Source organism: Megalopta genalis, chromosome 5 (genome assembly GCF_051020955.1).
Source record: "Megalopta genalis isolate 19385.01 chromosome 5, iyMegGena1_principal, whole genome shotgun sequence".
Classification (NCBI taxonomy): Eukaryota; Metazoa; Arthropoda; class Insecta; order Hymenoptera; family Halictidae; genus Megalopta; species Megalopta genalis.
The window spans coordinates 14,631,244-14,651,742 of NC_135017.1; the positions used below are offsets into that span (position 1 = coordinate 14,631,244).

General features: G+C 34.5%; 5 protein-coding genes across 20 annotated transcripts; 3 read left to right on the forward strand and 2 right to left on the reverse strand.

Annotated features, from left to right (window-relative positions):
- Positions 1–806: 806 nt before the first annotated feature.
- Positions 807–5,691, forward strand: LOC117226869 (uncharacterized). Of its 2 annotated transcripts, XM_033481637.2 has the most exons (8): positions 2,531–2,582; positions 2,657–2,755; positions 2,853–3,393; positions 3,474–3,653; positions 3,720–3,943; positions 4,025–4,287; positions 4,372–4,578; positions 4,647–5,691. In XM_033481637.2, the coding sequence occupies exons 3-8, from the start codon at positions 3,247–3,249 to the stop codon at positions 4,820–4,822; spliced, it is 1,197 nt and encodes a 398-aa protein (XP_033337528.2). In that variant the 5' UTR covers positions 2,531–2,582; positions 2,657–2,755; positions 2,853–3,246; the 3' UTR covers positions 4,823–5,691. The 2 variants fall into 2 exon arrangements, 1 of the variants encoding a protein (XP_033337528.2); XR_013033252.1 differs by lacking the exons at positions 3,474–3,653; positions 3,720–3,943; positions 4,025–4,287; positions 4,372–4,578; positions 4,647–5,691 and adding an exon at positions 807–2,469 and having other exon boundaries at positions 2,534–2,582; positions 2,853–2,959.
- LOC117226867 (Farnesyl pyrophosphate synthase) lies at positions 4,824–10,330 on the reverse strand. Of its 4 annotated transcripts, none has more exons than XM_033481631.2 (7): positions 10,307–10,330; positions 6,744–6,909; positions 6,297–6,437; positions 6,003–6,206; positions 5,765–5,935; positions 5,479–5,691; positions 4,824–5,397 (listed from the first exon to the last, which is right to left on the reverse strand). In XM_033481631.2, exons 2-7 carry the CDS (start codon positions 6,831–6,833, stop codon positions 5,197–5,199), a joined length of 1,020 nt encoding a protein of 339 aa, XP_033337522.1. In that variant the 5' UTR covers positions 6,834–6,909; positions 10,307–10,330; the 3' UTR covers positions 4,824–5,196. The 4 variants fall into 4 exon arrangements, with proteins under 4 accessions (XP_033337522.1, XP_033337523.1, XP_033337519.2 ...); XM_033481632.2 differs by lacking the exon at positions 10,307–10,330 and adding an exon at positions 10,179–10,196; XM_033481628.2 differs by lacking the exon at positions 10,307–10,330 and adding an exon at positions 9,050–9,701.
- On the forward strand, positions 8,509–14,148 carry NdufV3 (NADH:ubiquinone oxidoreductase subunit V3). Of its 6 annotated transcripts, none has more exons than XM_076521423.1 (6): positions 8,509–8,656; positions 12,225–12,265; positions 12,369–12,492; positions 12,591–13,290; positions 13,378–13,769; positions 13,857–14,148. In XM_076521423.1, exons 2-4 carry the CDS (start codon positions 12,230–12,232, stop codon positions 12,734–12,736), a joined length of 306 nt encoding a protein of 101 aa, XP_076377538.1. In that variant the 5' UTR covers positions 8,509–8,656; positions 12,225–12,229; the 3' UTR covers positions 12,737–13,290; positions 13,378–13,769; positions 13,857–14,148. The 6 variants fall into 6 exon arrangements, with proteins under 6 accessions (XP_076377538.1, XP_033337529.2, XP_076377539.1 ...); XM_033481638.2 differs by lacking the exon at positions 8,509–8,656 and adding an exon at positions 8,806–9,003; XM_076521424.1 differs by lacking the exon at positions 8,509–8,656 and adding an exon at positions 11,827–11,968.
- On the reverse strand, positions 14,050–14,818 carry HSPC300 (haematopoietic stem/progenitor cell protein 300). The gene is made up of 3 exons (XM_076521425.1): positions 14,670–14,818; positions 14,296–14,378; positions 14,050–14,222 (listed from the first exon to the last, which is right to left on the reverse strand). The coding sequence occupies exons 1-3, from the start codon at positions 14,788–14,790 to the stop codon at positions 14,196–14,198; spliced, it is 231 nt and encodes a 76-aa protein (XP_076377540.1). The 5' UTR covers positions 14,791–14,818; the 3' UTR covers positions 14,050–14,195.
- Positions 14,819–15,119: 301 nt separating this feature from the next.
- Positions 15,120–20,499, forward strand: LOC117226892 (spermatogenesis-associated protein 20). 7 transcript variants are annotated; one of them, XM_076521409.1, is made up of 13 exons: positions 15,120–15,485; positions 16,117–16,313; positions 16,577–16,946; positions 17,035–17,178; positions 17,253–17,342; positions 17,437–17,679; positions 17,763–17,942; positions 18,010–18,216; positions 18,301–18,493; positions 18,579–18,747; positions 18,845–19,077; positions 19,372–19,571; positions 19,986–20,499. In XM_076521409.1, the coding sequence occupies exons 1-13, from the start codon at positions 15,444–15,446 to the stop codon at positions 20,244–20,246; spliced, it is 2,529 nt and encodes an 842-aa protein (XP_076377524.1). In that variant the 5' UTR covers positions 15,120–15,443; the 3' UTR covers positions 20,247–20,499. The 7 variants fall into 7 exon arrangements, with proteins under 7 accessions (XP_076377524.1, XP_076377528.1, XP_076377529.1 ...); XM_076521413.1 differs by having other exon boundaries at positions 15,121–15,385; XM_076521410.1 differs by lacking the exon at positions 15,120–15,485 and adding an exon at positions 15,493–15,836.

The window sequence follows — 20,499 nt, forward strand, 5'->3', positions numbered from 1 at the left end:
AAAATTCGGCTAAACGTAGGAGTGGAGATGGGTGGGTGCGAGTTGGATGTAAGTAGGGATATTCTCCCTATTTTTATTCTTACGATTTTTCCACAAGATCGGATGCAAATTTCGCAAGAATCATTTATGACGTAAGAGGAAGCTCTAATTAATAATTAATTCTATGACATCACAAATATACAACATGAGAGAAATTCAGAAGAGGTCTCTAGCACTTTGTCTATAATAATTGCTTGCATACACGAGTCAGAATTAATTAATTACAAATTATTTTCAGTTTTATGTTCACTGTTGAATTTTCGAACAAACGATTCGTGCCGTTTCTTCCATAAGGGCCCATGCAAATTCCGGCATGAATTTTCTGCTGCTCCTAAACAGCCGAATAGCGCCACTCCAATACAGCGGCAAAACGCTCAAACTGTTAGCCAAATTACCGACAGATCGGTAAATGCCTTGAAGTTGACTGCCAACGCCATCTATCGGTAAATAGTAAGACTTCTTGGTCGGTATTTGGCGAACAGTTTGAGCGTTTTGCCGCTGCATTGGAGTGGCGCTATTCGGCTATTTAGGAGCAGCAGAAAATTCGTGCCGGAATTTGCATAGACCCTTATGGGAGAAGCGGCACGAATCATTTCTGTTCAAATGAAAGATAACATTTCATTCCTTGAAAATTAACTGTTTTTTATTCTACGAAGCAAATCAGTGGCATAAACAAATGCAAATACAATTCTCTCCCTTTTTTTTTGTTTCAAGCCATTTTTCCTGCTCCACCACTGAGCAGGCGGAGCCGTAAAACGACGAGAACGAAAATAAGGTGCTAAAGCTGACGCCATATTGCGACGCTACGGAGGAAACGCTGGGTCTCTGATTCCGTTCGCATCATGCAAAATCAGAAACGTGGACGTGGATACGTGTCGGCTCTCTCTATAGAACAGAAACGAGTAATTGTGCAAAAATTAGATTGCGGAATTTCTGTATCCAGAATAGCGTACGAGTACAATATCCATCCGAGTACCGTACGAAAAATCCGAAAAAAAGGGCTCCCGGAATATCAGGGTCCTGATGTACAGAAACGAAAGAGGGTCCGTAGGCCAATGTACGAGGATTTGGATGCGCAATTGTACTCGTGGTACCGAGACACGAGAACGCTCGGAATCCCAATTACGAACAGCTTATTGCAAAAGAAAGCGCTTCAGATCAGCAAAGACACTAGCTGTTCGTCTACGTTCAAAGCAAGCCACGGTTGGCTGGAGAAATTTAAGATTCGGCACAACATACGTCTGCTAAGCGATTTCAATGAAGAAGAAAGCACCGATGCGTCGTCTGTGGAGAAATTCATCGAAGAATTCCACAAAAAGATTGAAGAAGAAAAACTGCAATGGAATAACATTTATAATATGAACGGATCGAAACTTGGATGGAAGTTCCTTCCCACGAAAATATTGGCAGAATCCGCGAGATTGAGAAGCGAAGGGAAAAAAACGCAGAACGAAGTGGTCAATGTAGGTTTATGTTCAAATGCGACTGGGTTGCACAAGTTAAAGCCACTGGTCATAAGTAAACTTAAGAATCCAAGAGTACTGAAAAGCTTCAAAGATGATATGCCGGTAGTGTTTAAATTCCATAAGAGATGTTGGATGGATCAAACGGTATTTCTAGACTGGTATGAGAATGATTTTAAACCAGCTGTGAAACATTATCAATCCCAGAACGGTCTACAGGAAAAAGTTATTTTACTATTGGATAATTATCGGGGGATCAAATTAATGGAAGAATGCCATCGTGACAAACAATTTGAGATCGTGATTTTGCCTCTCAATACTACAGCGTTACTTCAACCTATGGATCAAGGAATAATTGCTAAAATGAAAAAATCATTCTGCCTCAAAATGTTGCTGAAAATGACAGAGTATAATGGTGGATTGAGTGAATTTTACAGTAACTATTCCATAAAAGATTATGTAGAAATAATAGGCGAGTCGTGGGCAGAAATAAATGCAAGAATTCTTAGGAACTCTTGGAACAATATAACAAAATCATCCGAAGAAATAACAATGGAAGAGCATCTAGACGAAGAGGACGAGCAAATAAATGAGTTAGTTGCCATGCTTACAGGCCACGATGAATGCCTAGACAATGATACAACAGTTATAACGGAAGCTGAAGTACAGTTTTCGGAGGTCGAAGCTATAGATTGTCAAGAAGTGTATTCAGAAGAACAAGAACAAATACAACAAGATGCAATAGTACAAGAAGAGGAAGAGGAGGAAGAAGAGCAAATCGGAGAGGCTGAAGAAGAAAATAAATGGAGCGATGATCTAGAGATAGCTAAAGCTTTCGAAGTATTATATAGGCATACAGAGGGGAAACCAAAATATGTAAGGACTTTATTGATGAGTGTAAAACAGGCATTCGTGGAAGAAGAGACCCCAAGATATCGTCGGAATATTTATATATAGAATGTGTTGGGTAAGTCTTCTTTATACTTTCAATGTATCTTGAAATTATTCTAATTTTTATATATTTGTTCCAGGATATAAAGAAGGGAAATGATACATGATCGCAAACAATGTCGGAAGAAGGTTTTCACTTAATAATCATTATCCTTGATTCGATGAATTCTCTACATTGTTTATTCATTTATTTTATATTACAGATGTTGTCTCTAAATAAATCAAAATAAGGAATTTATATCAGGCACAAGGATAATGAAAGCAAAATTTTATTTTGGAAGTCCCCTTTTGTAATGTTTTATGTAAGTCCGTTACAACAGTTTGAATAGTATTAGAAATTTAAATCTTGTAATAAATCAGTTTCACCATTATTAAATTATGATCTAATTTATTATTTAGTACATGCAGCTTGGAGCCAAGATACAAGAAGCCTGGTTTCATTTATACATGGATCTTATCAAAGATGCATACATTTGTATTGATTCAAATAAAAAATTAAAATGAAATCATTTTGTTCGACTATTAAATTTTGAATAATTGCATTCATGAATTCATAGGATTATATAATTATTCAATTATGGAATAATTGCTTTCAATTTAATCAATATTATTTCATACGCAAAGTCCGAAAATCTTATTTTTAACCAATTGCATCAAATGATCTTATGCATACATCTGTGCGTACATCTTTCTATAAGTTCCCCCTCCAGTTTGTGCAACGAGTTCAGAACGAGTAAGTCCACCATTCGTATGAGTCGACATAACCTAGAATTATGTCAAATAAACAATCACCATGGTCATACTGAATTATGAAAACGAAGTAGATGTAAAAATGAATAAAATTGATGAATCTGAAAAGAAGCGACTGGAGTCATTGAAACGAAAGAAGGAATTATTTAAAGCTAAAGAACTTGCAGTGCAATGTGCACTGAAGAACTTGGTAAATATTAAAATTCATACATTATAATCATTAATTTTTCCATTCGCGGGTAATTAAACAATTCTCATATATTCTTGCAGGATAACAAATTGAACAAAAATAAAATAATATTTGATGAAAATATTGATGAAATATTGAAACCTAAAATTAAGAAGAAAGCAGTGAAGGGGAAACATAATTTGTTTGATGATACTATCGACGATGATGAAGATAATAATGAACCAGTTTGGAAATTGGACAATTTTCGATCTGACAAAAAGGTAGTGAAATTACTTACAAGCTGTTCAACGATACTAATTATTATGAATTAAATATTTTAATTTCAGAGTCGTAATATTACTTTAGGAAATGATGAACGATTTAAGATAAATGAACATTTCATGGATGATTATGATGCATTGGAAAAAGATAGTGCAACGGCAAACAACGATGAAACTGACCTGCAGAAAGAAAAGAAAATGCAGCTAAATATTCTAGAAAATATTTTAGGTGTACCAATTCAGAAGACTTTCAAAAGCAAAGAAGCGAATAAAGATCCAAAGATCGCAAAGTAAAGGCATAAGGAACAAACGATATAAAAGGTATCTTGTAAAATATTTGTATTAGAGTCTTACATACTTTAACTTTTTAGGAAACAGATGATTAGATATGATCCTACAGAAAGCAATCATAAAGAGTATGAAATTGTTCCACAAACATCTGAAGCAGATACGAAGAGAATTAAGAAGAGGAAGAAAAACAAGGATATTACAGAAAATACTGTGGAAACTGCATCTGCAGAAGTATCAAAAGATATTTACTTCTCTGTATCAGACTCGTTGACAAAAAGCTTGAAAGATGGAGGTCAATTTAGTTTATTAAAAACATTTGGAAAAGAAGAAGTTCATGAAAAAGGTTGGTTTTCTTCATGGCGTAGCTTACAATTTGCAGTGCCTGCTTATTAGTTTATATTTTTCTAATACTTTTGTATATTTTAAGAGGAGCAAGTATATAGTGCAAAGACTATAGACTCTAAAAGTAAAAAATTTCAATTTAATTTTGATACGAAAAATCCATTTAAATATGATTCATCCGACGATGAGAATGACAATAAAGAAATTGAACTGAAGAAAGAGGTGCCACAGCCACATGTATCTAAAGCAACGAATAAATTTTTCTTCGATGATAATGATATACGTTTTAATGGTATGTAAATTGTAAGTAACAATAAAGAGATAATGGCTTTACACATATTAATATTTATAAAATTACAGAGGCAGTGTCGTTCTTTTGTAAAGAATCTATGCCGGACGAAGAGTTCAAGAGCCTTAGACGAGAATTGAAACAAATTGTGCGCACGAAAATTCGTCATAATGTGAAAAAACGTCAACCATTTGGATTTAAAAGGAAGGTGATGAAGCAAACCGTGGGACATAAAAGAAGAACCTAGATAATGAAATTAAGAAATTTATTTAACTTGATTAAACCTTTTAGAAACCTTAACATGAATATTAAATTCGTACAAATGCTTTCCATGGAGGAAAAATAAAATATTCTGAAAAAATATGTATATATATATATATATGTATGTATACTGCATAAAATATTAATTCCGAATACGGAATTCATTACTTCGTTATTTGCCATTGCAAATCGAATAGTTAATAATAATTGTCACCTTTGTAATAATTTAATGCTACTCAATTAGTTCTTCTTAAAAAAATAGACTATAACTGATCAATAAATTTGTAACTTGTATGCATATTTTTCCTGGTTTCAGAATAAATTAGATTATTCTTCCTAATTAATATTAAATTACACTTTTTAACTGTCCCTACGATACGTCATTGAGAGTAACTTCAAAAATAGTTTGTGCGGAAGTCCACGTGATATTTGTTGTATGTGTGTATTCAATAAATTGTACGTTTCTTCTTCGTAAATAGTATAAGTGTTTGGTAAACCGAGTTCATTGTAAAGCTGTACAACGCGATTCACTTTCTCTTGCTCCACTTGTCCGTAACACTCCTGCGTATCATTAATAATTATTATTCTTTATAGAGTTTAGACTAGAGCCTGATGAACAGATTTTATTAATCGTATACTTACATCTAAAATCTTTCGTTGTTTCGGCGTTACACGTTGCAAAGCTACAACCACGAGCCATGTACACTTCCCTTGTGATATATCCGTACTCTCTTTACCAGTACGACTTGTGTCACCGAAACAATCTAAATAGTCATCCTGCACTTGGAACATGTGACCCATTTCTAATAAGATAGTTTTCGCTTGTCTATACATTTCTGGATCTTTTATACCAGCCTGAAGTATTATGAACTGTGCGTAAATAAAACAATTCGTATTAATTAAGCAAAGATGGATTTTGTGAACTTACAAAATACATAGCAGCTGTGACTGGCAGTACACATGTATAGTAAGCTGTTTTGTACTTTACAATCGCGTTATATCGGTCCATTGTATAAAGATCTAAATTGAATTTCCTTTCAAATCCACCATCCATTGCCATCATATCTAGAGACTGACCTGTTACGGTTTTTAACGTAGACTGCAATGAATACATTTAATCATTCAATGAATTGGTTTTGACAATCATACAAGAACTGGTTACTTACATCTAAAAATAAGTTCTGAAGATTTGCATAACACTCTTTCGTTTTGAAGTGTATCCCTAAAAGCTTGTATATATACATTTTGATTAATATAGCATCATTAATAGCTGCAAGTCCATTATTATTGTGTAAATACCAACATGGTTGATTACGTCGTGTTAGCGAGTGATCTTGAATATCATCAACTATTGTAAAGAAAGACTGTAACTGTAATCAAGAATTTTATAATTATTTACATAATATTATGCTATACGATACGAAGATAAATTCAATTAAAAAATATTACAAAGAACATGCCATTTCTATGCACCAGCCTAGAATTCGTGCTAAACGTATGTTTTCTTCGGTTAATTGATTTTCTGGAGTTAGAGTTTTGTACGCGAGTACAAGTGCCAATGCCCTGTTCTTTTTTCCTGTAGGTACAGTATATTGTAAAGCCTGGAAATTAAAGAAAAATATCTAGTTAACATTTAATGACGTTATTGTTTGCTATGTGAATTTTATTACAATCAAATCAGAATTTTGTTTGATTTATTTATTATTATAAAATTTCTTTTGCTCGAATTACTATGGTCCCACTTTTAAGATATTGTGAAAGCGATACTAACACTACTTTGACATGTTTTCGAAATATTTCTTGAAGTAAACATTTTCTTAAAACCATTATTTATTGTTTTCAATAATCATCATTTCATCGTTAATGGACAATATTATTTTACTGTTTTTGATTTATAATAACAGCACCTTTGCCATCCTTTTGGAAACATCTAGCATATCATGATTACGGTCAACATCTGTAAGACTGCGAACAATATCCGGCCATATAGCCATCATTTCACGACTTTCATCTTTACTGGTGAACGTAGAGTGTGAGGCATAGTTCAGCTTCTGCACATCTGCACATGTTAATCTGAAAAAATACGTTTCCTTGTAAGAACGCGAATTAATTGTTAAGTACGCAAACAAAAGATGCAAATTCGAAGTCATAAATCTTGTGTGCCGAATTGTATTTACATAATAAATTAACATTATATAACGAAACTATACAGGGTGAACTTACATCTGATAGTCTTATCTCACGCTTTACACATTTATGTACTGGTATGACAATGAAGATGCTGCAAAAGCAGATTGTAAAATCTGTCGTTTAAGTTTTGTCATAATATCGAGAACGACCTTGACAGAAGATTAAAAGAAAAGAAAGCACGACTTGCACAAGAATTATCAGCAACATTACACGCTTATCTTAACCGAATTATTTCAAATAAGAAATATATACCGACATAATCGACCGTGATAATAAACGGGATGAATAAACTCTACGATTTATGACACTCGTAATCTAAAGATTTTTATTCATAATTTTTTACACACACACACACACACACACACACACACACATTTTTACATAGAATGGTAATTGCCGCTCTTATCAAATCTGTAATTTCTATACTAAGTCTGTATGTACAATAAAGCTTTCTTGAAACAATTGATGCGAGGAAAAGGAAGCTCCAATATTCATCTATCCCGTTAGTAAACTTCAAACAAGTAGACTAAATATGTAACAATAAGAATATATAAAAATATTCCTATATGTATACGTTAGTACATATGTAAAGGTATCTCTGTTTCCGAAGCGTGTGTGAATTATATCTTAAAATAACATTTGAAAAACTGGGAATCTATGGCCATGCTCGACGAAGCGTATCATGGAGAGATCAGTCAATTGTTATGTAAATAATAATACCGGACACAGAGAAACGGTTCCATAGGTTAGATCGGCTTTTTAACAGCACGTTTCCTATTACGTGCATTGTAACTACGATCGGTGTCAATGCTTGAATATAACCCATCGGCGAGCAGCCCCGAACAAAAAGAATCCGAAGGGAGATCCGAAGGAGATGATTCTAACGAGAGATCTGAATTAAAAAGATCAGAAGGATCTCGAGAGAGCTTAGAACCGGTATGATACTCAGAATCGCTACATTCTCTGACAACTCTACTTTTTTTATCAAATTCTGTGAAAAACTACCCAAGCATTTTAAATCTGAGGATATTTATGGAACGGAGAGACCCGGAGTCGCTGTTTTAGATGCAGTTTTTACGAAAAAAAATTCGAGAATATGTATTCAGCGATAAGCATTTTTGAACGATCATGATCGCTCTTGAATGACCTTAGAAAATCAGTCGGATTACAGATCAACGTGTATCGTCAAGGATGCGTGTACTGTCAGATGACGAGACGAAAAACATGGAAGCGAAGCGATAAAACTCAACACGTTGCCATATTAATTAGAATAATTACACATGTTGTCCAATGTCTATTTTCACGTCATTTACAGTTTTTAAATGACTTTAGTTATTTGCATCGCGATTTCTCGCTCAATGAAAACATAGATTAATTGAACAATTTCTGCTTCGAATATTCGACGATTATTAATTGATCATTTTAAATTGTACTACAATAAGAATGTAATTTGACGCAGGCTGTGGAAGAATTACTTGGCTCGGAAATAAGCAAATCTATTACCGTAGTTGTAACGCATCGTGGAACACAGACAATAATACATTGCAAGCCTGACGTGAGCAAACACGACTTCATCAAAATGCTTGTCGATTCGAGAATATGAATGCAGAAAGTCGGCACCGTTTGTAACGTAAGTGCTACATTTTGACGATAAATCTTTCGATAAGAATACAGTAATGTCTCCCTAATTGACGCCCAGATTGACCACAACAATGTACAATTTGGGAAGAGGAGATACGATTATTCGATAGCCCTGCGGTTTATTTTTATAGTTATAAATCGTCCACAATTATAAAAATGGAGCCGCTAGGCTCGGATAATCGTATCTCCTCTTCCCAAATTGTCCATTTTAGTGGACAATCCGAGCGTCGGTATAAGGGAGACATTACCGTACGTAGACAATAAAACATCGCCAGTCGAGAGACGTCAACGCTAAATAGGCGACTACTTTCGCGATTTCCTTTCACCCGTTAAACAGTACGTGCATACATAATTCATATAAGTTTGTCAGAGGAATACTTACTTGAAATATTCCGAGAGAAATAAGTTTCTCTTGCCGTACGGAAACTCTATTGCGACTTGATGAAATAGGCGCGAAGTATTATAATCTCTAACATGAGCGGAATTAACAGTTTTCCATAAAAAATCTCGTTTGAACAGCGACAGAACGTTTTTTTGTAAGGTAGACGTCATATTTACGTATGCAAATATATTCTAGCAGTCCAACTGTCTAATCTCTCCTCGTAGTAGAACGATAACTATGAATATATCTCGATTCCCCACGTGAAACGTAGATGGTGCCGTTTAATGTGGAAGTTTATGGACAATGTACTTGCACGTGCACGCAACGAAATCAGAAACCGATATATACAAAATCGGAAGATTAAATAATTGACACGTAAAAGAAACGTCAGAACCAGATAACGTTACCGCATAACCTAACACACGCTGGTTAACGTTCATGCTAGTCTGCTCCCATGAAAACGTGACGTGTGCTTTTATAATGGTACCGGCGTCGATCGTGCCGAGATACGATCGAACACAGAAAGGATGCATAAATATTCAATTATTAAAACATGTTTCAAATTTATTCCTCGTAGTAATTCTAATTTATGCGGAATTTGTTTTCATAGATTTGTTCGTTGTATGTTAGTTAGTTGCATTGCACTGCACATTGCACAGTAGCGCCGACGCTACATTGTCGGAAGAATCCGCTACTACATATAGGGACAAAGCGACGTTACATAGAACTCTACGTTCCTATGTACAGTATCATTGTACCTATGTATATTTTGGTGGATACAGCGTCACGGACACGATGTCATTTCATATAGATGCCCACTGATCATCGTGCTGCTGATCCATAATATTGTAGGTTATTGTGTTACGTCACCAAATCCCAATGCGGACCCATGCGAAGCTGGCTCTCCATATTAACCAATATGTATTACCGAAACATAGCACAAAATATTGCTCTTTAATTGCCCATAATTGCTAGCCAATTAGTTTTAATTGCTCCCTTATCCTCCTCGAGAAATACATCCAAAAAATGGATGAGAAACTGGGGACTTTTAAAAATACGAAAATTCTGAAACAATGCACACAACGTACTCTGTATTACACCTACTAAAGAACTGCTTTTTTCGACTAACCAATTGTTTAAACTTCCACGGCCATCGATTTCATCGATAAACGATGAGTTTTCAATAAACAAATATACAAGGAACTAAGAGCACGTGACGTTCACGGTTGCCAAATATCAATTAGCATAAATACTCACAAAATTGCTCTAATTCAATGTACGTTGGCTTAAACAATTGCTCTTTCATTGTCCATTGTTGATCTGCAATTGCTAGGGACTTTCACGAGAGGCTGGAGACTTTTAACAAGACAAAATTTCTGGAATAATACATAAAACGTGCTGCATGATCTAGCAAAGAATTACTCATTTCACCTGACCAATTGCTGAAATTTTCACACGCGACAATTTCGTCGAACACAATGAAATTTGAATAAAAAAATATATGTATAAGGAACTAGGAGAACATATCGTTCATGGCTACACAATATCAATTGGCATAAGTACTCATAAAATTGCTCTCACCAAATGTGCGATAGTTTAAAGAAGAAACACAGGAAAGACAATTATATTCCTATAAATTAATAATCAATAAACAATACCATAATAACGTCATTTATGATTAGAAAATATCAATACAGAAAAGAATTCAAAATTTGCAGCTATTAGCTCGGTATCTCATCCTCGACTCAAAACACATTGCAATTCGCAACATTTTCTGAACCGAGGATGATACCGATTGCCCAGGTCTCGCCGCGAGGAGATTGCTGCTTTAGAGATCCAAAAACAAGTGGACTTCAAAAATCTTCAAAATTTTCCAACTCAAAACGCAGTCGTATTTATTCGCAACACTATCTTTAAAGCTATCGTGCATGTCAAATAAAATGATATCGCGATCGTTTAATTCGTGACGCTATACTTTAAACAATTAATTTCAATGCTAATGATAATCGCGATGATTTTGTTCGCTGCGCTAATTTTGATCTCTGTTGAAAATGAAGTGAAACAACGCGAGATTATTTCGCAACGCTATTGCAAGTCGCGGATGTGCCCATCTGCGCTGATCGTTGGGGCGGCAAAGCCTGCCCAAATACTACTACTATTATTACAAGAACTACTGTTACTATCGCAGCGAGTACAGTGACCAATTAACAATACATATACATAATAATATACATGATAATATACAGCATAATTTTTGTCTTACATTCGTAGTATTAACCTGAAAATAAAGAATATCTAAAAATCCTAGCTAAACAGGAATTATTAGTTTCAAATCATTCTTCGAAATGTATCTATTTCGACGAAGGTGCAGAAATTTAATTACTCGAGGAAGAAATGTAATGGCAATTGAATTCAAACGGAAAACGCGAATTATTGAAAAATACACCCTAACTAATAAATATTCTACTGATAAATTTATTGTTTCGAATGATTATGAAAATTTCTTTTCCTAATGGAACTTTCTAATACTCTCTTGTCTGTTTTACTATCTAACGTTTAAACAGAATTAACTAACACAACTCGAGATTAAGAAAAACTTTCGAAGCATAAATATTAGGTAATCCATTTTCACGTGGATATTGGGTCATATACAACCAAGCACGTGTAAATGTCCGCGAAAATCATGTTTTTCTATACTTCAATAAAATTTTGACAATTAAATTAAAAACTGTTTTCAAGATATTTATTTTCCATATTTATCGTCGATCCGAAATGATCGTAACGAGTGTCAGGAGCCATCGCGGTGTTAATGTTGCGTGCAGCCGTTTGTATAGAGTTTTTTACGCTCGGACAAGTCACTCTTAAGATTGTTAATGTAATTGTCATTATATGCATTCTACGGAGGATTTACTGTAATTGGTGAGCAAATATGGGCAATTAAAGAGCTATTTTTTGAGCTATGTTTCATTAATATTAGTTAATATGGTGAGATAGCTACACGCGAATGCTACGTGACAGTATTTTCACCAGATTTCCCCTACTGACGGTAACTCTGGCGAACTTGGACAAACCTTAGTTCACATTAGATATACTGTCATTATATAAATATTGAGAACAACACATATTGTAGTTACACATATTAACATTAAATTGAAAATTACTGTCATTTTTGTAGGAAAAATGTTACGCCCTATTGCAAACATAATTTCGTCACAGGTATGTACAAAAATTATTTATATTGTAACGAACAGATTTTCTGGTTACTTTTTCTCCGTCCTAACCTTTTGTTGTTAATAAAATAACAAAGTAACAATTTTAGAAACCAAACTTGTTGTTGCGAACTTTGTCTGCGAAAGCAAAGTCACCGAAACCAAGTAAAAAATCCGCAACAATTGGAAATGTCAAAGGTCTCAGTGACAATTGTGTTAAGGTTCCAAGCCAACGTAAGTTATCAATATGTTTACATTTTTTATATAATCCTCTTTTATATTTTAACGAAGTCTTAATTTGTTTGAAAGTTAATAAACTTTTAATTTTACAGCGGTAGGTCCTGGTGCTGCCAAAAACAAGGACTACAAAAATCCAGAATATTTTTGTTATCATGTAGATAGCTTTGGAGAAGCAGAAGTTGAAATAGCACCATATAGATTGCCAGCACCTTCTAACAAGATACCTTTTAAGCAATAAATTAAATTAGTAATGTTATTTATAATAACGTAATAAGTAATATAAGATGTATAGAATAAATTGTATTCAAAATAAAGGACATTGAAATTTGTTGCTTCTAGAACTACTCAATTACATTGTATACAGGGTGTCCCAGGTTTTAATGTTCAAACTTTGTCATTATATTCTATGGCACAAAGTAAGAAAAAAATGTTATGTAAACATAGGTCATATAAAGCTTTAATAAGAAGTTATAACAAAAAATTCTGAATATATATATATATATATATATATATATATAGTCATCATTAATTTATCGAATTGCTGCTGCAACAGTATTGCCATCTTGACCGAAAATAAAGAAACTTGCATTTCTGCAGAGAGTGTATTTCTGCTCGTTTTCGGTCTGCCTTTATTATCGCTCTTTTTCTTTCTAAATACATAACTCTGAAGATCAATCATTCTCAGTACCACAGGATAGAAAGGTTAAAAAGGTTACATTACTAGAGACAATAAACCGTACTGTTTATTAATGCACGTATGTTTCTCCAGTTTCTGGTAATCCTGCATATTGCGTAAGTATATATTATTACAAATTATTTTCAATACATTTATTAGAATATATTTTAAACAAATATAAGATTGTTCATGTTATTGTATAGATTTGAAAAAGAATAACCGAATTATTAACCTGTGATAAAATTGATGTTTGTTATGTAATGTCAAACAAGATCAGCTGAGGAAACAGTGGCAATCAAAGTAAAATAGTTTGTTATATGACCTTGAATCATGTCAGAATATAAGGCTAAACACTTCCCGGACAATGCATGGGATGCTATGAAATATCCTACTATTTTTGCTGCCGGATGGTCGTTAGTATATGCATACTACGATGTAACACATTTAACCCAGTGTAAAACAATTCGACATGCAATAGGTCGTACATTATATTATGCGATTCCAGTGCCTGCCCTAGTTGCGATGTACATAGCTATAAAACACACAGCTAAAGATTATAGAGGCAGGGATGATGCATTCAATTTTTATCTAGCAAGTGTGTAAATATTTCTAGCACATTCATTATTACCTACAACACCAGTTATGTTCATATTGTAGAAAATATCCTTATATGTTCTTACAGCGGCTGTTGTTGTGCCTCTCGCACGCAGGTGGGCATCCTTCCCTACAATAGCTATGGGTGGATTGTTCGCTGCTGGACTTGAGAAGAATTTCATAGGCTATATGTTCCGTGAAATGAAATGGGATGATACACCGTATGTGGGAAGTAAAAGGATAGCTACACATTATTACAGACGTAAATAAAAACAGCGTAATACGTAGAATCTACATTGAAGTATAGTAAATGTCATTGTCGCATGTCTCAATGTACATTTATTTATATATAGCCCAATAAATACAAAAATCTTACTAAACTACTATTACTACTACTACTTTAGTAGTAGTTTTGTTAATATTTAATTTAAGTTAGTGTTTCTCCTTTTGTGACCTGTGTGAAAATGGCAATAATGCAGATTATAAGTACGCATAGATTATATTAAGACAAATTAGCAACAACTTACACATGCTTCGAGATATTCTATTCTTCTTTCTAGGGTAGTCAATTTTTCATTTAATACAGCTATTCTTGATCTGCAAGACATATCTAAAAACAAGGTTTGTATTAATTATTTTTAAATAATTCTGGATGTTTAAATTCAAGTATAATACATCTGAATCCAAATTTTGTTGATTTTATTTTTAGCCAAGACTAGAATGTTAAATTGTTCTTTAAGGTATCCTAATAATAAAATCCTCACTGCATTGTTTATTAAATTCAAAAGATTAATCAATCAATTTGAAATAAACTAAAAAAACTTCATATTTTATGGAACAATTTATGTCAAAAATCTATATGTCAATATATATGCTGAATAAAATAATTCCTATGTATTACCAAAAGAATTAAGGAAATCGGTTATCTTTTTAATGCTACCAGTTATAACTTCAATATATTCACGATTTGCCCAATCTTGCTGAATTTGTTTTTGGATAGCTTCTCTATGTACAGCGGCCATTTTTTGACAATACGTTTGTACCACAGAATACACAATACATACCAGAAACTTAAGTCTGTCGTTCTTCGATGTTTAACCAATTCCTCATGCGCATGCGTCCGCAAATCGGACCAATATGATTATAAGCAGTCCGTTGTCATTTGGGATTTGTGCAGTTTGCGGAAAAGACTGGAGCATCCTGTATATATTAAATTATACTTGTACAACAACGTGTTCTTGTTAACAGTAATTTTATTAATAAAATGTGTTGTTAGGGCTGCTAGAAGTAGGCGAAACATGGCTGCGTAGAAATGACGTGACGTATGTACAAAGTAGCAATAGAAAAAAAGCGCATGGTCATGGCCAGTTATATTTATGACGTCATCGAATTAACCAAAATATGCATACGTAATGTACATAAAATAATACCTCAGATTTTGCACGATTTTTCTACCTCCATTAGCTATTGCAAACATCCCCACCATTTTACTGCGCATTCAATCTGCAGTGATGCCTGCCTTAGCGTTGAATTGTCTGTTAATCAGAGTAAAGCAATTTCTACGCCTATTCTTGATAACGGAGCGCACTGCGGCCTGGGAGTCTAACAAAATTTGAGGTATTATTGTACTTATGCCATCTTGTCCCTAGGATAGGAATTTATCCAGAAATACTGCATGCGCCTCTTGCAGCAAAAAGATGCAATTAAAAATTTGCTCGTAAGTGAATGTTCGTAATCAGAACTCTGTTCTTTTTGTGGATAGTGTGTTTGAAATAAAGTAAATTGTCATACAAACTGTGGTACCGTTCATACCTATCATGCTGTTTACCATGTTTTTTATTTTACATTTCATCCACATTTAAGGCTGAAAAGGTCAAAGTGTATTGTATCTTGCATGCACCTTAGTCCAAAGAGGGATCCGCCATTTTTATTTTAATTTGCATACAGTGCAGTACGCAAATAGGAACACGAACATGCGTAAATAAATGCTTTTGAGATCTGACTAAATAGCGTGTATACCTTTTTCTATTTACGTATTGTCGAACACATTGATCGTTAACATCGCCAAGTATATCAAATGTTTCAAAATTTGTAAAATTTGCTAGTGTAATATCTAACATTTCTTAGTTTGTATTTTTCTACAGCTATCAACGCAATGACGAATATATTTAGATTAATTGATTTTTATTCTTCTTTGTACATAAATACAAATAAATTCTTCGAGTATTTAAAATAAAATATTTATGTGCAATTTTGTTTTAGAAACATAATGTTTTAGTTTAGTTCGTATTCCGAAGGTTTGTTGTTTCATTTAAATCAAATGATGACCATCCAAATTATGTTTACAGCAAAGCTATCGGAATTTTCACTTTCGACAAATATATTTCCATGCCAAGCTTGTTATGACTCTGGGAAGATGTTGTATTTCGTCAATAATTCGATATACATGCGAATTATCTAAACAGCTGTGCACTTACAATCGTGGCGCGAAATACTATATCTTTCAAGGTGCTTCCTTATCAATTGGTGCCCATCGACTGATCAGGTAGCACACAAATATAAATTTAAATGATCTTGTTTTCGAAATATAGGAACTAGTAAAATAGTACACATTACTATTTTATAAACAGATAATTGAATAGATAGATGATTGATTGCTTTGAATGAAAATGTTTATAAGGACACATGAAATATATTGTATTACATAATATTATGCTCTTTTCTTGTTTAATACTTGTTGTGTGAGATTGTTACAAATTTATACAATATTAATGTAAAAATAAATGAATAAAATAAATCATTTCATAGGGCAGATGAAATACCATTGACTTGTCTACCATTTTCAACAAATATGGCTTCATCGAGCAAGTCGACAGACAAGCTAGAGTCAACTAAGAATCGACTTGCTTTAGAAAAGTCTCCATACCTATTACAACATGCGACCAATCCTGTTGATTGGTATCCATGGTGTGACGAAGCCTTGAAGAAAGCAAAGGAGGAGGATAAATTAATTTTCTTGTCCGTTGGTTATTCTACATGTCATTGGTGTCATGTTATGGAGAAAGAATCATTTGTAAATAAGGAAACTGCTGAAATTATGAATAAAAATTTTGTTAATATCAAAGTAGACAGGGAAGAAAGGCCAGATATTGATAGGATATACATGACTTTTATCCAGGTAACTACACAGGAATTTCAGAAAAAGGTAGAATCTACATGAAAATTCTTGGGTGCTGCTACTAATTTGGAACTACTCTTTAACATAGGCTGTGACTGGTCACGGTGGTTGGCCGATGAGTGTCTTCCTTACTCCTGATTTAAAGCCCATAATAGGAGGAACATATTTTCCTCCAGAGGACCGATACGGACTAACTGGATTTAAGACCATTTTATTGAATATTGCCTGGAAAGTATGAAAATGCCTCTTTACTTTAGTAAATTAGATATATAAAATGTCTATTTTTATAATTTTTATATTCTGTAGTGGCAGCAGGATAGGACTAAAATGATCGAGTCCAGTTCTGTTAATCTTCAAACTTTACAAAATATTTCTGAGATCGCACAAACGTCAATGGTAAGATAATGAGGCACATACTTCTGCATGAATACAAATCATTTAATTGCTGATATATTTGAATTTATCATTGCTTATTGATTTTATAATACAGATATTAAGCCCACCACCTATGGAGTGCAGCATGATCTGTGTCCAGCAACTCATTAGCGAATTTGAACCTGAATTTGGTGGATTTAGTTTAAAACCTAAATTTCCACAGCCAGTGAATTTTAATTTTTTGTTCAGCATGTACATGCGTCAACCTACCGATGAACTCGCTCAGAAATGTCTAAATATGTGTGTATACAGTTTAACAAAAATGTCGTACGGCGGTATTCATGATCATGTAGGTCAGGTAAGAATTTCAAATTCAAATGTATGATGGAATATAGAAGTTGTATGTTTGTAAATTATAATTCTATGTTAATTTGTAATTAGGGTTTCTCGAGGTATTCTGTAGATGGAGAATGGCATGTTCCACATTTTGAAAAGATGTTATATGATCAAGGTCAATTAATGCAGTCTTATGCAGACGCATACCTGGCAACAAAGAATGTACTTTTCGCTGAAGTTATCGATGATATTGCTACCTACGTGTTACGGGACCTCCGGCACAAGGTATGTACTTCATATCTGTGTGCATGGGCAGTTTCTTTTATTTAATATATTTTGTCACACATATTAGGAAGGAGGCTTTTACAGTGCTGAAGATGCAGATTCGTATCCTACGCATGATGCGTCCGCCAAAAAGGAGGGTGCATTTTATGTGTGGACTGCTGAAGAAATTAGGTCGGCTTTGAATAAAGAGACTTCTAATGAGAAAAACAGTTTGTATGATATTTTTTGTCATCATTTCAATGTAGAAGAATCCGGAAATGTAAAGAAATATCAAGTACGTTTTATAATACATATATACGCTTATACATGTATATATTTGCAGTATATTTGTATATTATTCTAAAATTTATTGACTTAGGATCCCCATGGAGAATTGAAAGGGAAAAATGTACTGATAGCATACAACGATATAGAAGAAACGGCTAAACACTTTAATCTCACGGTTGGAGAGGTGAAGAAGTACTTAAAAAAAGCATGCTTTATTTTGTATGAAGTTAGGTCTGCAAGACCACGGCCTCACTTAGATGATAAAATAATTACAGCATGGAATGGTAAAATAATTATTGTATATTCTATAAGATGAACCATATTAGAGAACTTATAAAATATTGTTGTACCCGTAATGAATTTCTTCAGGTCTCATGATAAGTGGTCTAGCCCGCGGAGGAACTGCAGTGGGCAATAAACAGTATATTGAATGTGCAGTAGAAGCTGCTAAATTTGTTGAGCGTTATCTCTTTGACAAGTCTAAAGATGTCTTGCTCCGCAGTTGTTATCATGGCGACAGCGATGCAATTGTACAAACGTGAGTATTTCATCGGTATAGTACTAGTTGACGAACTATGCACGCTTCATAAAATGTAGACCCTTTACAATGGAATTACATAGGGTAACGGTAATAGGTTGTCCTACCTTCACGTTTCTAGGAGTGAACCGATAGCAGGTTTCCTAGACGACTATGCGTTCACCGTGAAAGGATTGATAGACCTGTATGAAGCCAGCCTGGACGAGAAATGGCTAGAGTTTGCCGAGAGGCTGCAAGACATTCAAGATGAACTCTTCTGGGATGAAACGAACGGCGGATATTTTTCAACAACATCGTCGGATCCTGCTGTAATTCTACGGCTGAAGGAGGGTACGCTTAAGTACTTTCGTGGTAATTTTAGCCCGACGATTAAAATTCTGTGCCGCTAGTGTGCGTTAGTTGTGGTCACGTTGAGCTATGAAATCAAGGAAACCCACATTCTGTAGTAAAGCCGAGCATGTCCAAATATTTATAGCACGGTCTGCTTAGTGTTTCATTACGTCCGACCATTAAGTCTATCAACCCGCGGTAATTTCGCTTGGCTGCTACGTTATTAGATCAAAACTTGAATGGAGGAAAAGGAGATACGCGATATGTGTTTCAACGAGATTTATCATCTTACAGATCATGACGGAGCAGAGCCATCCGGTAACTCGATTGCCGCCGGGAATTTACTGAGACTAGCCAACTATTTGGATCGCAGAGAGCTCAAGTATAAAGCTGTACGTTTGTTCGGAGCGCTTAGGCGCATACTGATGCAGAGACCTATCGCTGTTCCTCAGTTAGTATCGGCGCTTGTTCGGTATCACGATGATGCAACACAGGTGCGTGGAAACCACAGAAATATTTGGGTCTATCACGTGAGAATCGGTGTGGATCTAAGCTATCTGGATCTAACCAGCAACGAACAAAGTTAAAAGTTGTGAAAGACCTTGAAGTAAAGTCTTACTATCCCTAGCAAGACTGTTTTAATCCGATAACCATTGTTATCCATCCAGTTTTAGCTTTTGAGGAATTCAATATTGAAAATGTGTTAAGTCTTTCTATTGACCTTCATGTAGCCTCGAGTACCAAAAATACAATTGCCTGGTCTTCTTCAGAATTTTCTATCTAATTTTTGCTATTATCAACATCAAACCAGATATTTGAGGTGCTCGCCCTAGTTAGCGCAAGTTTAGATTCTGGAAACTATTTAAAGTAAATTGATGAATTGTAAGTAGATGTCTCGCACTTTTCAGATCTTCATAGCTGGAAAACGGGGCGCAAAGGACACTGAGGATTTGTTGCGAGTGGTCTACGACCGTTTGATACCGGGAAGAGTCCTCATCTTGGCCGACCCAGACAAAACCGATGGTTTATTGTCCCGTAAAAACGAGCACATGAGCAAAATGAAAACTTCGAACGACCAAGCCACGGCTTACGTTTGTCGGCGTCGGGCTTGCACCCTACCCGTAACCAGACCCGATCAGTTAGCAGCCTTGTTAGATGAGCAACGATAAGGGGATATTTACCAAATAGTACTTTAAGTTCGCGAAACTGTTCGATAGTTGCTGTGATGATAGCAGATACCTTCTGCTGGCGCGTATAAAAACAACATTATCTACCGTTTTGTAGTGGTAGTGCCAAAATGTTACCACAAAGTAATAAGTTACCTTGAACGTTGTATAAATTGTATTGTTATCAGGGAATCGGTGGAAATAATGTTGCATACAATTGTATATATAGTATTACCAATAAAGCAGAAATGTGAAA

Bases quoted from the DNA above. Each gene is read 5' to 3' on its own strand.
- NdufV3 (XM_076521421.1), top strand. From the start codon at position 13,505: ATGTCAGAATATAAGGCTAAACACTTCCCGGACAATGCATGGGATGCT. The intron at 13,770-13,856 runs GTGTGTAAATAT...ATGTTCTTACAG, and splicing joins ATTCAATTTTTATCTAGCAA to CGGCTGTTGTTGTGCCTCTC.
- LOC117226867 (XM_033481628.2), bottom strand. From the start codon at position 9,219: ATGACGTCTACCTTACAAAAAAACGTTCTGTCGCTGTTCAAACGAGAT. The intron at 6,438-6,743 runs GTGCTGTTATTA...TTTAATTTCCAG, and splicing joins TTTCCAAAAGGATGGCAAAG to GCTTTACAATATACTGTACC. The intron at 5,692-5,764 runs GTAAGTTCACAA...ATAATACTTCAG, and splicing joins TCACAGCTGCTATGTATTTT to GCTGGTATAAAAGATCCAGA.
- LOC117226892 (XM_076521409.1), top strand. From the start codon at position 15,444: ATGCGCCTCTTGCAGCAAAAAGATGCAATTAAAAATTTGCTC. The intron at 15,486-16,116 runs GTAAGTGAATGT...TTATGTTTACAG, and splicing joins ATGCAATTAAAAATTTGCTC to CAAAGCTATCGGAATTTTCA. The intron at 17,343-17,436 runs GTAAGATAATGA...TTTATAATACAG, and splicing joins AGATCGCACAAACGTCAATG to ATATTAAGCCCACCACCTAT.
- LOC117226869 (XM_033481637.2), top strand. From the start codon at position 3,247: ATGGTCATACTGAATTATGAAAACGAAGTAGATGTAAAAATGAATAAA. The intron at 3,394-3,473 runs GTAAATATTAAA...ATATTCTTGCAG, and splicing joins AATGTGCACTGAAGAACTTG to GATAACAAATTGAACAAAAA. The intron at 4,288-4,371 runs GTTGGTTTTCTT...GTATATTTTAAG, and splicing joins AGAAGAAGTTCATGAAAAAG to AGGAGCAAGTATATAGTGCA.
- HSPC300 (XM_076521425.1), bottom strand. From the start codon at position 14,790: ATGGCCGCTGTACATAGAGAAGCTATCCAAAAACAAATTCAGCAAGAT. The intron at 14,379-14,669 runs GTAATACATAGG...CCTTGTTTTTAG, and splicing joins CGATTTCCTTAATTCTTTTG to ATATGTCTTGCAGATCAAGA. The intron at 14,223-14,295 runs GTAAGTTGTTGC...ATTTTCACACAG, and splicing joins TAGAATATCTCGAAGCATGT to GTCACAAAAGGAGAAACACT.